General features: G+C 38.4%; 1 protein-coding gene across 1 annotated transcript in view; it reads left to right on the forward strand.

Moving 5' to 3' along the window:
- PXDNL (peroxidasin like) overlaps positions 1-17,036 on the forward strand; it is a 297,645-nt gene that overhangs the window by 266,459 nt on the left and 14,150 nt on the right. The window contains exons 20-21 of the mRNA XM_038393301.2: positions 7,137-7,257; positions 11,304-11,442. Of these exons, the coding sequence (XP_038249229.1) occupies positions 7,137-7,257; positions 11,304-11,442 (260 nt within the window). The remainder of the gene's footprint in view (positions 1-7,136; positions 7,258-11,303; positions 11,443-17,036) is intronic.

A 17,036-nucleotide genomic window follows, 5' to 3' on the forward strand; every position in this document is an offset into this window, starting at 1 on the left:
TTCTAGTCACAGTTTGTTATATCTAGTAATGGTTTGTTACAATGGATTTCATTGCAGGATGACTCCATACTGTGTTTTTCTGCTAAGCAAGAAGAAAATTAGTCAAGCTGGTTTTTGAGTTACAGGTCATTACTCTGAATATGAGGCTACTAAGTCGACATACTGATTGGTATAGTGACAGCTCACTTGATAAAGGTAGCAGGGCTTGACAGGGAGCTGTTTAAGGTCTATTATGCTGGATGATGCTTTATAAAGTCTAGGCAGGGCAAAAGAAAGGATCCCTGTGAATAGTTCTTAAGCTCCAAAGGGCAGTAAAAAGCAGTGACAATTGGGGACCACCAAGAGCTCATGTGCTCAAAAGTTCTGTAGGGCAATGGGAAGAGAGAATAACCTTATTGCCTTCAGAGCTCAGGTCGTCCTCATAGCAGTAGTATCTGGAGGGAGTCATGAACTTCACAAAGCAAATAGTATGCTCAGTGCACTGGTAAATGTGGGCCAAATCCTGTCCTGTTCTCCACTGCCTAGAAGAGGCCTGTTCCAGCAGAACCATGCAGGGGTCTCCGTTCAGTGGCGTTGGGGGCATGAAAGAAGCTGGGTTGGAGCTAGTGGTTCTGTCCATGGAGTGGGGGAGGGATTCTCATACCCACGGTGTGGGAGAGGGATACTTTTCCCTCCATTCCCAGAGATTTCTAGTGTGTGGCTTGTGTACTCAAGCTGAGTACAGTGTTCTGAGTTTACAATAAATGAAGGAACCCAATCCTTAGTGGGAGTGGGAGACTCATATGATTTTTTTTTAAATGGTGGCTTCACTACATTACAAGGCAAAGCAAATGGGGCTACAGCTGACTTAAGCTGCCAGCTAAGGATCCCATTGCATAAGGACAGATCCAGGTAATATACAAGTGCCCTACTTGGCTCTACACCTGTTGCTTCTAGTCCCCCAGCATAGGAGATGGTCTGGGGTGGGAAGCTATGGACAGGGTTCACTACAATCATGGACCAACGGAATGGCTCCTCTGAGGGCATATACTGACCAGTTAAACCACGAGCTGCTCTAATTTACATCAATGACAAAAAGAGCCCCCATCTGACCCTAGGACGATGGAGTGCAAAAGTCGCTGTCACCTAGTGGGCAGGCCGTTTAGGGGGAGTTGACTTAGTCTCACCTGCATCTAGTTATCCATCTCCCTTGGGCTTGGGCTCATCGATCAGGTGACCAGGCATTCCATGATGATACTCCAAGGGTGGAGCTTCCTTTAAGAGGGAGCCTGTTCTCTCAGTGATGAGGAAGATCAAGGGAAAGACCTAATGAAAGACCTAATGGAAGGTTCTGTGGAGTGGTCCAGAGACTGGATAGCAAAGGAAAACTGATACAAGTGTAAAGATGAGAAATCATGGCTTTTTTAACTGTTTGAGTTGGGAGCAGGTATGTCCTTGCTCAGTGCCTTTTTTTTGTTAAAATACCTGTCTTGTTTTGTCTGTTTTGCTTGGTGTTATGTATCTCTGAGCTTCTGTCATTTCTTATATTGTAACTTGGGTTTTTAGAGCTTTTCGATGTCCTTAGTACTAGTATATTTGTCCTTGTCCGGCTTTATAATAAGAATTTCAAACAAGTTGTTCTGAAACAGCAGAAAAGCAAGTTTGAGAGATCGCCTTATGGCATATAGTTAAATATAGCTACTAAATTTAAAAGCAGGACTGAAAACAATTTTATGGCTTAATTGTCTCATTATAGTTTTGCTGTGAGCGGTTGAAGTCTGATGTTCTCCACACTGCTTTAAAGGGCTTCTTTTCGTTAATCATGCAACAGCTTTTAATAGAATGAATTTATTAAGGAAATGTTTTGGTAATATAATACACATCTTACTATCTAATAAATTCAATTTTCATTAGTCAGCAATAATTTTCAATTCTGGGGATACTTTAGCTCACAAATCTGAAAAAGAAAATACAGATCTCTGGAATATCTTAAAACCTCAAAGTGAGAACTCGCAGTGAAACTTCCATCTGGAAATCACAAACCCAGATGGTTGCATAAGTTCCAGAAGAAAATATACATCTGTCAGTTCCTCCTGCAACTGTTTGTATTTAAAAAAGGATTTATTTAATCAACCGGCAACATGGCTTAGTGTGTCACGCACATCAATACAGCATGACAGGTTTCAGAGTAGCAGCCGTGTTAGTCTGTATTCGCAAAAAGAAAAGGAGTACTTGTGGCACCTTAGAGACTAACAAATTTATTAGAGCATAAGCTTTCGTGAGCTACAGCTCACTTCATCGGATGCATTTGGTGGAAAAAACAGAGGAGAGATTTATATACACACACATACAGAGAACATGAAACAATGGGTTTATCATACACACTGTAAGGAGAGTGATCACTTAAGATAAGCCATCACCAGCAGCAGAGGGGGAAAGGAGGAAAACCTTTCATGGTGACAAGCAAGGTAGGCTAATTCCAGCAGTTAAAAAGAATATCAGAGGAACAGTGGGGGGTGGGGTGGGAGGGAGAAATACCATGGGGAAATATTTCAGAGTAGCAGCCGTGTTAGTCTGTATTTGCAAAAAGAAAAGGAGTACTTGTGGCACCTTAGAGACTAACAAATTTATTAGAGCATAAGCTTTCGTGAGCTAACTTCATCGGAAGAAAAGGAGTACTTGTGGCGCCCCAGAAACCAACAAATTCACCAGAGCACAAGCCCCCGTGAGCCACAGCTCACCCCATCGGATGCATCCGATGAAGTGAGCTGTAGCCCACGAAAGCCCACGCTCCAACAAATCTGCCAGTCTCTAAGGTGCCACAAGCACTCCCCTTCTTCATGGGGAAATAGTTTTACTTTGTGTAATGACTCATCCATTCCCAGTCTCTATTCAAGCCTAAGTTAATTGTATCCAGTTTGCAAATTAATTCCAATTCAGCAGTCTCTCGTTGGAGTCTGTTTTTGAAGCTTTTTTGTTGAAGTATAGCCACTCTTAGGTCTAAAGAAAAGGAGTACTGGTGGCACCTTAGAGACTAACAAATTTATTAGAGCATAAGCTTTCGTGAGTCTGTGATCGAGTGACCAGAGAGATTGAAGTGTTTTCCAACTGGTTTTTGAATGTTATAATTCTTGACGTCTGATTTGTGTCCATTCATTCTTTTACGTAGAGACTGTCCAGTTTGGCCAATGTACATGGCAGAGGAGCATTGCTGGCACATGATGGCATATATCACATTGGTAGATGCGCAGGTGAACGAGCCTCTGATAGTGTGGCTGATGTGATTAGGCCCTATGATGGTATCCCCTGAATAGATATGTGGACAGAGTTGGCAACGGGCTTTGTTGCAAGGATAGGTTCCTGGGTTAGTGGTTCTGTTGTGTGGTGTGTGGTTGCTGGTGAGTATTTGCTTCAGATTGGGGGGCTGTCTGTAAGCAAGGACTGGTCTGTCTCCCAAGATCTGTGAGAGTGATGGCTCGTCCTTCAGGATAGGTTGTAGATCCTTGATGATGCGTTGGAGAGGTTTTAGTTGGGGGCTGAAGGTGATGGCTAGTGGCGTTCTGTTGTTTTCTTTGTTGGGCCTGTCCTGGAGTAGGTTCTTGTTAACTGCTGGAATTAGCCTACCTTGCTTGTCACCATGAAAGGTTTTCCTCCTTTCCCCCCCTGCTGCTGGTGATGGCTTATCTTAAGTGATCACTCTCCTTACAGTGTGTATGATAAACCCATTGTTTCATGTTCTCTCTGTGTGTGTGTGTGTGTATATAAATCTCTCCTCTGCTTTTTCCACCAAATGCGTCCGATGAAGTGAGCTGTAGCTCACGAAAGCTTATGCTCTAATAAATTTGTTAGTCTCTAAGGTGCCACGGGTACTCCTTTTCTTTTTGAGAATTCTTAGTACATTAGACTGGGATTTGCTCCACCTGGAGGAGTGTTGTGGCTTTGCATTGCCTTGTGTTCAGGCCAATGTGTACTGCACCACAATTTTGCCCTATGTGAAATTGAATACAATTTTATCATAGAGATTCTTACATATGATTAGTTTGTTCTCAGAGTATGAAGTTTCTTCCTTACCCAATGTACCTATTCCTTCTCACCATACCTAGGCTTAGCATTTGATGTTATCTAGCAAAGATTATAGATATTAACAGGGTAACAGGATAACAGGGTAATGAAACAATTTGGGACTTTATCTAATTCCCAATGAGGCCAATGGCAAAATTGTCATCTGGATCCAAACTTTCTCAAAATTTGAAGATGCTCAGATATTTGGTTTGGCCCTTTTTAGAGATTATAGGGGCCAGTAACAACGTCTCTCAGAGTTTAAGATAGCTGGGCTGTGGAGTTTCACTTCAACTCAGTTTATGATGATTGATTTAAAAGATAAATGGCCAAATGCAGTGCATCAACATCGATATTATACATGCATGTTTGTTTTTGTTGACTTTGTACATGCGTGGGGTTTGATAGTTTTCCTGTTGAGTTTTGTTCATTTGCTAAAGTCTCACCTTTGCTGTTTGCCTTTTTAGTTTTATTTGGGACCATTGTTAACCCCACAATGTTATTTCCCTGATAAATCTCTCCAACACCAACATGTTCAGGCAACTTTTTGTCTTTGAGCTCCAGTGTAAATAGCAAGGGAAGTGTGAGTTGACCATAGCAGCTACATATTGGTACTTCTGAACTCCTACTGTAACATGCTCACTCCGTCTGGCTTTCTGCCCCTTCTAGTGGGTGGCTCACACAGAAGTTTGAGTTTGCTACAGTCATTGGCTAAGAGATGTGAGTCTTTCATCTCAGGAGGTAGTGGCTCTGTGTGGTCCAGCCACTGTGAGAACAATCCGTAGTAAGTGTAGGTTAACTACCATTCTGAAAATAAATAAAAGGTTCGTCTGATCCTAAAGGAACAGCAACATACCTAGGTCAATATACAACTCAGATCTTACCCAATAATCATGCTGTGGCCAATCCTTTAGTATCTAAAATCTAAAGGTTTATTTATAAAAAGAAAGAAAGCTGAGAGTTCAAATTGATTAAAAGAATCAAGTACATCCAAAAACTTTGCATTTATTGTAGCAGGCTTGTAGCAGTGATGGAATAAACTGCTGGCTTAAGTCAAATCTCTGGTTGCTTCCAAATTATTGGAAGGTCCTCAGTCCCTTAGTTAGGATGCTCCCATTAGTGTAAATTCATAGTCCAGAGGTTTGAGCAGGAAAGGTGCAAAATGGAGATGTTTTCAGGGTCTTTTATAGCTTCTGCCATGTGGAGGGAAATCCATTATTTCAAACAAAGCCCTCAGCACAGTTAGTGGAAAATTACAGGTATCAAGATGGGTGTTTGGAGTCACATGGGCAAATCACATGTCCATACATGATTTTGCTTAGTCAAGGCAGAAAAGTCCATTAACTGTAGATGGGCGTCTGCCATTGTGAGTTAAATGTTCTTAATGGGCCATTCACTTGAATAGTTCCTTCCAAATGTGCTGGCTAAATACCTTGTGGGTGCTACACAGAAGCAAGCATTTGAAATACAGGTATAGACCCAATACTCATAACTTCAAATACGAAAATGATACATGTATACAAATAGCAAAATCATATTCAGCAAATCATAATCTTTCCATAGACACCTTACTTGACATACTTTGTACAAGATTTGTTGCAATTATATAACAGTGGTAGCAACAATGATCTACATGGTCATATTTTAATCTGATAATGACACACAGCTATCCAGGGAAATCTTCTTATCAAAGAAAATATCTTCCTATCAAGAAAGGTCAAGATGCCAGAAAACCAAATCCTGAAACATCAGAGCTCTTGTTTTTAAAGATGAAGCATATTATCAGCACTTAACAAGTAACAATAATTGATGATATAGAATCAGTTGAAAAAATGTAAGGATTAATTGAAACCTCATCAGAAAATGAATTATTGTGTATGGCTGGAGGGATTTTTTAGATAAATGGTTTCTTCTTCCAGTCATTCATGTATCAACATGTGTGTATAGCATGCATCATGTTAACACTAAAAGAAAAGGAGTACTTGTGGCACCTTAGAGACTAACAAATTTATTAGAGCATAAGCTTTCGTGAGCTACAGCTCACTTCATCGGATGCATTTGGTGGAAAAAACAGAGGAGAGATTTATATACACACACACAGAGAACATGAAACAATGGGTTTATCATACACACTGTAAGGAGAGTGATCACTTAAGATAAGCCATCACCAACAGCAGGGGGGGGGAAGGAGGAAAACCTTTCATGGTGACAAGCAGGTAGGCTAATTCCAGCAGTTAACAAGAATATCAGAGGAACAGTGGGGGGTGGGGTGGGAGGGAGAAATACCATGGGGAAATAGTTTTACTTTGTGTAACGACTCATCCATTCCCAGTCTCTATTCAAGCCTCAGTTAATTGTATCCAGTTTGCAAATTAATTCCAATTCAGCAGTCTCTCCTTGGAGTCTGTTTTTAAAGCTTTTTTGTTGAAGTATAGCCACTCTTAGGTCTGTGATCGAGTGACCAGAGAGATTGAAGTGTTCTCCAACTGGTTTTTGAATGTTATAATTCTTGACGTCTGATTTGTGTCCATTCATTTAAATAATTTTGAAAAAGAGAGAGAAATGTCAATAATACAATAATATGCTATATGTTGCTTAACATTGTTAATTCTGTATTAAGATACATACCTTTACAAGTCAAGACAATGTAATTGTAATGTCTTATAATAAAAAAATCAATTAATAAAAGTCCCCCCCCCCAACAAAATACTGTATGTGGCATATAGCAATAGCATATCTTTATACGAGTAGTCTTTAAGAATGAATTTTGGAATAGTTTCGCCCATCTGTTTTTTCCACTGTTGAAGATTAAAAGTACAATAAAAGTAGAAAAGCAGGTACATAAAATACAAATATGTTTGGCCCTTATTCAGCAAAGTGCTTAAGCTTATGTTTAATTTTAGACACAGGTTTAAAACCCATTGATTTCAATAGAATTTAAGCACAGGCTTTTAAGTTAAGCACGTGCTTAAGTGTTTTGCTGGATTGAAGATTATATAAGTCACATAAAAGCAACTTGATACTACAACTTTTGTGCATTTGTTTCTGTGAAAATCTTATTTCAGAAATAATACTAGTATGAATTATTGTGTTCACAGACTGTAGGACAAGGGGACAGTTTGGGGTTCTGTCACACCACTTTAGGAGCAAACAATCTGCTGAATACAGTTATCCCAAAGAGAAGCACAAAAGGAGTGAGGAGATCAGTACAAAAAGCAGGTATGTGTATATGAACTAGCCACCTTTGGGATGAGCATGAAAAGTATGTACATGAAAGATTTTAGTTACTACTTAGTCTTCAAAAGTTCTTTGCTTATTAATCTTTTATATGCAGAAAATGTGTGTGAGAAAAAGAGATCTTTTGAATGTTTTAGTTTTCATTATATCTGAATAAATTGTCTGTCATTTTCAACTTGAGGTGAATGACGATGGACCTTAGATGCTGATATTCCAATCTAATGCTGTTGCTGGCCTTTGATTATTGCTATCATTACTAAGCCATTTTTACATTTTAAAATAGTCTAATTACTTCAGGTGACTCACAAAATTGATTTGAACATAGCAAAGGTTAGTTGATTTTAAACTGATTAAGTGTTAAAATTCCCTTTCATTCAATTCACGGCAAACAGTAAAATGTGGTGTTTATAAGTATTGTTAGAAGCTAAGAAGTGACCTGGCTATTAAACTTATTTAATGTTACACCATCTTTAAAGTGCTTTGAAAGCTACTGATGAAGAGCATTGTGTAGGAGCTAGCTATGTTGTTGTTATTGTTATTATTATTATTACTATTATTAGTTTCCATTAAGAAAGAACTTTTTTGTGCTAGATAAAACTAGAAAGAAACGTGCTTAAACCAGATGAATTACACTCAAGAGTTCAAAATAGTCATTCCTAATAATGAAAAACAATATTAAAAGAAAATATTTAGAAATTTGCTAAATCAATGTCAAATCATATGGGAATCAGATAGTGAAATCTGTTACCAAAAATGTTACTTTGAAAGATTATAGGGGTTTGCTGATTCGAAGGATGATGTTGAGCTTTTACCAGTGAAAATGGCTGAGTTTTCATTCATAGGCATGGGTGTTTTACTAGCTATTTTATACTACACTGTCATTTAAGGGCTACTGAACTTTGTCACTGTGAAATTTCAAACCTCAAGAGACGCATTCTGATTACTATAATACCTAATGGGAGATGCCAAAGAAAGGGTTGTTTTTTATATATCATGATTTTTTGTGGTTTGGGAAAATCTATTTTCCTTGTTTTTGTCTGTAGCTGATATAACACACTACCTTTTGTGGGTTAATTCAGTATTGGTTGAGAGGAATTATGATTACTTACACTGAGATTGCCTTGTAGTGTTTGAAATGCTATTTTTTTCTTCTTTAGTCCATACTTTGTTTCTCAACGGGTGGAGTTTAATAATCAGGACAATAATTTATGCCTGACTGAATATAGAGAGATTGAGGCTGATGATGAAAAAAATAAATGTTTGGGTTTGCATTTATGTAGGTAACGTTTATTTGTTGAGTTTAGTGTTTTGTAATTATTTGATTTAAAATAAAGAAATAATAATGATTTTAAAATAGAAACTTTGGGAATAATTTCAACATAAGCATAATGTAAATATTAAGGACACTGGGACTATCAGCCCTAATTTTGGAAAAAACATCAGTGGCTCTTTTATAACCATAAATTATCAGAATCTCAGTTTTACATCTCTTCTAGAAGACAGCGCCTCCAGCAGTTGAGTGTGCTTTCATCCTGTGCTGACTGCTTCCACTCACAATTCTCTCTGTAAAGCTCTTCATCCTAAATTTCCTTCCTTGGATCATCTTAATTCCCTCTTGTTGTTTGTATTTCACACTAATTCAAATAATGTGACTATCACCAGATTCCAGTCCAAGGTGCCCTGCATCTGGCCTGGCACCCTGCCTCAGTTTTCCTCTGAGGCTTCAAAAATAACTTATTTACACCCAGGGTCCAAAAAATAATAATCCTCCTCTCTTGGGTTCTAATTTATTAAATACTGCCTGGCTCCACCAAAAAACCCTTTTGTCCCTTATCCCTTGATTTCAGGGGTTTCATGGCCCTCCTGCTTGAGGCTGTGAGCTTCAAATCCTGGCTTCCCCAGGCAGCAAACTCTCCCTTAAATCCAGGATTTCACAGCCCTTCTTCTAGGGACTGTACTTCGGATTTTTTCTCTCTCTCCCTCTCTATTCTCAGTAGCATCTTCTAGGAGCTAGTTACTAGCAGCTTCCCCTTTATAAGGCCCAGGTGCCTTCTCTGAAGCCCAGTTGAGTAGCAGGTAATCAGCCACAGGTGCACTGGGCACTGCTCCCTCTTAAAGGGTTCAGTCACCCTGTGACAGTGATATATAACATCTATCATTTCTGTCCTCAGAAGTCCCTGAGATCCCCTATCAATTCCTTCCTTTTTCAGAAAATACAGGCCACCAGCCAAACTGTATTCTCATTGTGGTTGCACGGCTATAACTGATAGCAGAATTTAATCCATAGGCTTGCTAAACTTTTGTTTAAAAATAATTCAGTGAAACACCCAATATTTTCGATTCATTCTAGTTTGTCTTCTTTTACATGTTCTCCATTTCTAGACTTTTCTTTCATGAACGGCCTACAAGTTTTCTGAATATAGGCTAACCAGTTTCTCATACATTGGTAATTTCCTCCAATATAGCCAAATTCATTAATTGTTTTTGTTTATACATCCTGGTATATTAGTTTATTCTTTCTCTCCTAAGCATGGACTTTTACCCACCTATCCTTACTACACAAATATTTTGCAATGTCTGTGATTCTTGAGGGTGGTTAGTTTCATGTTTCTTTCAATAGCCTCATTACAATAACAACAGTTTTTCTACATTGAATTGCTTAGGCAACTGTCAGTAACTCTCCATTCTCCTAAATTCGCCAAGTAATTTTGAATGCTATTGGCGTTTTGTTAGAGTTCACTGTCCCCACTTTCCTGTTTGTCATTTTCGTAATTTCCACAGAGGTTTTTTTTCAGCATGATGAATTTCAGGTCACTCCAATATGTTATAAAATTAACAGAACCAGTCTTACTACTGAATCCTGCTATTTATCTCCTTTCATATAGTGTTTTCCTGTCACACAGATCCTCTGTTTTAGATACCCGTTATCGATTCACATAGCTCACTCTTGGTATAAAAATATTCCATACCTTTCTAAGACGGATGCTGACTTTTGTCAAGTGCTTTGCTAGAATAGTTGCCTTATGTGTAACTGGAACTATAATGTAGTAGTCTGTGAATATACAGGGCTAGACCCTCAGCTGGTATAAATCATGCTGCCTCCACTTAAGTCAACTATTTCAAAGGAGCTACATTGATTTATATCAGCTGAGGATTCTGCCTGTTGTTTGTAATACTTTTAGGGACCTATATTTATACCAAATTATATGTTGGAATATAGTATTGGATGACTCAAAATGAATCAGAAGATGGACAGTTTTTGCTCATACAGATAAAACAAAGGAAGGATGGCACTTCATTTTACTGTATGAAAAAACCACGCCCTGAGTGACTTAACTTATATTGACTTAAAGCGATGTCTACACCGCGCTATGTTGGTGGGAGATGCTCTCCCTTTGAGAAAACTTCTGCCTCTTATTGAGGTGGAGTAATTAAGTCAACGGGATAGCGCTCTCCCATCAATGTAATGTGTCTTCACCAGATGTGCTAAATCGTGCCACTACATCAATGGAAACAGTGGCGATTTAGCACGGTAGTGAAGAGAAGCCCTAACTTAAACCGTTTCTGTTGTTGTTCTCATTATGTTCAGTAGGATTGGCTTACTTTACACTTGTCTTGCTTTAGAGGTATGATTTTTTTTTGACAGCTATGCTTATTACTTTCTATAACGTAGTTCTTGTCATGAATACATAATACAGATAGCACCTTTCCCACCTATGCTTTGCATAATGTCTGACATTTCATTTGTCAAGGGGTTGTCGGTGTGGAGGGGAGCTGTTCAGAAAAAAAAATACTTTTGAGGTCTGACTAATGTAGCAATACATCTGTAATGTAACATGACATTCATTTTATATTTCAAAAAAAATTTTCAACTCGTGAAATAAAATATCAGAAGCACAATGCCATTTCAGATTATTTTTTCCAAAGTTCTCTTAATTTTCAGCATAAATCCGATAATTCTCATGTGAAACCTTTTCTTCAGATTGTTATTTTCCATTTTCTGGTGGTAAATTTAACTTGTATTTCAGACACCCGGGGAATTTGCACAAGCATAGAAATGCAGCCAGTGCAATGCATCTAACTGACATAGTATCCAGTGGATTTGCTCAAGATTTCATCCATTTTGCTGCTGAAGTTGATGAGACCATTGAAGCTCTAAAACAGCAGGTTTGTCTTGTCATTACCTCTTCAACATTAAACTTGGCAGGGTACCTAAAGTGAATGTGCCTTCAGCTAGTTTAATTAGACTTAGCTGGATTTTTCATTGTATGAGAAATCATAATTATGACAAAGTACAAAATGTTTTGTTAAAGGAAATTGAGAGCTCCAAATTGGATAACTATGTTCAAGTTTTTATGAGATACGGTTTTTGGCAGAAGTAATCATGAATACATGTACCTGAAATTGTGTAATAATATACAATATGCATTTCAAGGCAGCTTCATTTGAAAAGCTTTCATTTTTGGCCCACTGAAGATGGCTTTACATTTATACTATTCTGACTGTAGGTGATAACTATTTGTGTTTTCTAATCCTCAGAAGCATTATCTATTTGAATTTTAATGGCTTTCTAAATTATATTTGTCTTCTGTTTTAATTCATTTTCATGATGATGTAGCTCACTTGGAGCATTAGGGGACTTGATAGGTACTATTTTAAAAACTTTTATGATTATTTTTGACTTACAGTCTAATAATATTGGGAAATTTTTTTTGCCCAATTAGTATGTGTCAGTGGTACATTTTCATATGAGTGGTGGAAGAAAGCAAAATTTCCCAAGTTTCTACCAGCCATGAAAGCAGTGACTGGCAGTATGACCTGCAAGACAGAAAACCAGGGGTGAAATCCTAGCTGCAGTCAAATCAATGGCATAACGCTCATTGAGTTCACCCATTGGGGCCAAGATTCCACACCAAATGTGGATTAGGGGAAGCACATGGCTAGTGGATATACCACTTTGTCCTGTATTGGGGTCAAAGCTGTCACAGAAGATCCTCCAGTCATAGGAGAGGTATGTTCTGTATCACACAAAGAACCACTGCATAAAGAAAGTGAACTTGAATTCTCTGCAGGTGAGAGTATTTGAACCTAAATGAAGAACACATACTTACATCAGTGATTTCTAGTGTGCAATTTCAGCTATGCAACTTCTCAGCCTACTAGTGGTGAAACATGTATGTAATGATATGTTGTATGTTCTGTACCTGCATATTAGTAAAGAGAAATATGTTTAGGATAAGTGAATGCACACTTTCAATTTATCTGCTTATAAGCAACTGACAGTTCACAGGCCCATATTAACATAATACAGTTTATTATGGAAGGTATATAGTACGGATATTGATTATACACCCAAGAGTGTTCCATATGTAATCTCATCTTCATTTCTTTCTTGTTAACTGAAATACCAAACTCATTCAAAACTGACCTACAGAGAATTGATAACCAGAATCCACCTTTTGCTGGAAGGCAGGGGGAGGAGAATTAAAATGGAACTATGTCTTGTGAGAAAGTTTGGAGGAAATATGACACAGCACACCAAGAAATTTCCATTCTTCCATAGGTGCCAGCTTTCTCCTCCCAAATTATGTAATGAAATACACCCAGATTTTGTCAAATGAAACACATTTGCTGTTTCCCTGCATAGTTTTCAGTCAGCCTCCAAATCTGGCTGTCATTGCACAGATTATTTGTGAAATCTTCTTTACAATTACTTTCAAAAAGAGGCAAAAAGGATATAGGATGGGCTTAACCTGCAAGAAGGGAGATCTAACTTTGATATTAGGAAAAACTTTCTAACTATAAGGGTAGTTAAGCTCTGGAATAGGATTCCAAGGGAGGTTCATGGAGTTCCTATCATCGGAAGCTTTTAAAAACAAGTTGGACAAATACCAATCAGTTAAGTTTACTTTGTCCTGCCACAGTGCAGGGGGCTGGATTTAATGACTTCTCAAGGTCCCTTCAAGCCCTACATTTCTGTGATTCTATGATAGCACAGTATCAGTGTTTGGTAGTCGGTCTACAGGTGAACAAGCAATATTTCACTCCAAAATCTATATTTAACCATTGAGGGTCTGATCCAATGCCTACTGAAGTCAGTGAAAGTCTTTTAATTGATTTCAATGGGCTTTCAGTCAGGAAATTTTTTGATGGCTACATAGGGTATATTTCTGTCAGCTTTTTCGTTTCTCCACCAACTTCAGTGGTGGAGAATCAGTCTGCTTTTCAAATAATGGCAGCATGTTTTACTATTCCTTCTCTTTTTACAAAGGCCACTGTCAATATCTAATCTAATATCTCTGCATCTATATAGCATTTACTGCCATGACACTTAAGCTCTGTATTTAGATTAAAAAACAACAGTGAAGCTACCAGTGGTTAGCCAGTACCTATGTTTAGAATGAGGTGATAGAATATGATTCTGATAAAAGGATTGTGACAGGGTCGAGCCAGATGACTACAGAAGAGTAATAGAAGGCAGATATATTAGCCCCAGGTTAAGTAGGTCCCTTTTCCCTGGGTAAGGTAACAGGAAAGGTTCCAGAACAATCAGGAACCTTCTGGAGACAATTAAGATAGACAGGCTGATTAGAACACCTGCAGCCAATCAAGAAACTGCTAGAATCAATTAAGGCAGGCTAATCAAAAAAAGGAGTTTAAAAAAGGAGCTCACTTCAGTTTGTGGTGTGCGTGTAAGGAGCTGGGAGCAAGAGGTGCTAGGAGCTGAGAGTGAGAACTCATACTGTTGGAGGACTGAGGAGTACAAGCATTATCAGACACCAGGAGGAAGGTCCTATGGTGAGGATAAAGAAGGTGTTGGGAGGCGGCTGTGGGGAAGTAGCCCAGGGAGTTGTAGCTGTCGCACAGCTGTTCCAGGAGGCACTCTAGACAGCTGCATTCCACAGGGCCCTGGGCTGGAAGCCGGAGCAGAGGTCGGGCCTGGGTTCCCCCCAAACCTCCCAATTCCTGGTCAGACACAGGAGGAGTTGATCTGGACTGTGGGTTCATGAAAACAGCCAAACTGAGGGCTACCATGAAGCTCCAAGATGAGCAAATCTGCCAATAAGCACAAGACCCACCAAGGTAGAGGAGGAACTTTGTCACAGGATATAAAGAAACACTCAGAAATTTTAAAAAGGAGCAGTTTTGGGGACTTTTAATTCTTTATACTGCTTACTCCAACATGATCAGAATTAATCCCAGCATAGTGATAAATATCCGAAGCACAAGGGCTTTCTTTTTTATCTTGTTCTTACGATACAAGGAGGAATTAAAATCAGCTTTCACTTTGGAGAAGATTCTGCTTCTCCACTGTAACCTCACACAGTAACAGAGATGCTACAGAAGGATACTTACAAAGTTTCTAAGGCACAACCATTCCATGGTGTAGAGCAACTTGCTCCGATAAACATATAGGGCTAACTTGCAGCATTTTTGCCATTGTGCTTCAAGGAGATATTGGCTCTTCCAGCTTGTACATGAGGGTTGTGCAAAGCACTCCATCCATTTCGGTCAGTGGGGAGCTCTATGGGCAAGGCAAAAAACATGCCTCCTCCTACATTGTCTGATTCTGCTTCTTGGGTGGAGGAGTATGGAGGATCAGGAACAAGCACTTCTGCGTTCCACAAAGCATAAGGAATGAAGAGAGTAATACAGAGACAGGTGATTGCACACTCACAGAAGAGAAGAAGGCTTCTTGCATAACCTTCTATCTTATGTACATGTCCAAGGGCCTCTCACAATCTGGCCTATGGCCAATCATTCCACCAAAGCCAATAGCAAAAAACTCCCATTGAAATCAGTTATAGCAGAATGGGGCCCATAACTCCTACTGAAATTAGTGGCAAGGATTGTGCCTAAAGAGAGTCACCAAAATCAATCATTTATAGCTTAATTGCAATCCCATTTCTTAAGATTATTTCTTTGGCTTTTTGCCCTTTTTGCTATTCTTGAATTGTTCACAGATAGATTGTGATTCCCTAGAAATTGTCTGTAATTATTTGACAAATAGTATTTATTAACATATTTGAGTGTATGGATTTTTTACAAACTTTTGTAGTAAATCCTCTTGGGCTGTTGATTAATCAACATTAATTCACACGATTAACTCAAAAAATATGAATTGTGATTAAAAAAATTAATCGCGATTAATCACAGTTTTAATTGCACTGTTAAACAATAGAATACCAATTGAAATTTATTAAATATTTTTGATGTTTTCTACATTTTCATATATAATGTATTCTGTGTTGTAACTGAAATCAGGATGTATATTATTTTTATTACAAATATTTGCACTGTAAAAATGATAAACAAAAGAAATAATATTTTTCAATTCACCGCATACAAGGACTGTAGTGCAATCTTTGTCATAAAAGTGCAACTTACAAATGTAAATTTTTTTGCTACATAACTGTGCTCAAAAACAAAATGATGTAAAACTTCAGAGCATACAAGTCCACTCAGTCCTACTTCTTGTTCAGCCAATCGCTAAGATGAACAAGTTTGTTTACATTTACAGGAGATAATGCTGCCTTCTTATTTACATACATCTGATGAAGTTGGTATTCACCCATGAAAGCTTATGGTCCAATACTTCTGTTAGTCTATAAGGTGCCATGGGACTCTTTGCTGCTTTTACAGCTCCAGACTAACACGGCTACCCCTCTGATACTTATTTACAATGTCACCTGAAAGTGAAAACAGACATTTTCATGGCACTTTTGTAGTCAGCATTGCAAGGTATTTATGTGCCAGATATGCTAAACATTCATATGCCCCTTCATGCTTCAGCCACCATTCCAGAGGACATGTTTCCATGCTGATGGCTCTCATTTAAAAAAAATGCATTAATTAAATTTGTGACTGAACTCCTGGGGGTGGAATTTTGTCCCCTGCTCTGTTTTACCTACATTCTGCCATATATTTCATGTATAGCAGTCTCAGATGATGACACAGCACGTTAATTTTAAGAACAGTTTCACTGCAGATTTCACAAAACGCAAAGAAGGCACCAATGTGAGATAGCTTCAGCGCTCGACCCAAGGTTTAAGAATCTGAAGTGCCTTCCAAAATCTGAGAGGGGTGAGGTGTGGAACATGCTGTCAGAAGTCGTAAAAAAGCAACACTCCAATGTGGAAACTACAGAACCCGAACCACCAAAAAAGAAAATCAACCTTTGCTGGTGGCATCTAACTCAGATGATGAAAAAGAACCTGCGTCGGTCCTCACTGCTTTGGATTGGTATCGAGCAGAACCCGTCATCAGTATGGACGCATGTCCCCTGGAATGGTGGTTGAAGCATGAAGAGAGATATGAATCTTTAGCACATCTGGCATATAAATAGCTTGCGAGGCTGGCACCAAAAGTGCCAAGAGAATGCATGCTCTCACTTTCAGATGACATTCTAAACAAGAAGCGGGCAGTACTATCTCCTGCAAATGTAAACAAACTTGTTTGTCTGAGCGATTTGCTGAACAAGAAGTAGGACTGAGTGGACTTGCAGGGTCTAAAATTTTACATTGTTTTATTTTTGAATGCAGGTTTTTTCGTACATAATTTTACATTTGTAAATTGAACTTTCATGATAAAGAGATTCCACTACAGTACTTGTATTAATTGAATTGAAAAATACTGTTTCTTTTGTTTTTTATAGTGCAAATACTTTTAATCAAAAATAAATATAAAGTGAGCACTGCGCACTTTGTATTCTGTGTTGTAATTGACATCAATATATTTGAAAATGTAGCAAACATACAAAA

Source organism: Dermochelys coriacea, chromosome 2, assembly GCF_009764565.3.
Source record: "Dermochelys coriacea isolate rDerCor1 chromosome 2, rDerCor1.pri.v4, whole genome shotgun sequence".
Lineage (NCBI taxonomy): Eukaryota > Metazoa > Chordata > Testudines > Dermochelyidae > Dermochelys > Dermochelys coriacea.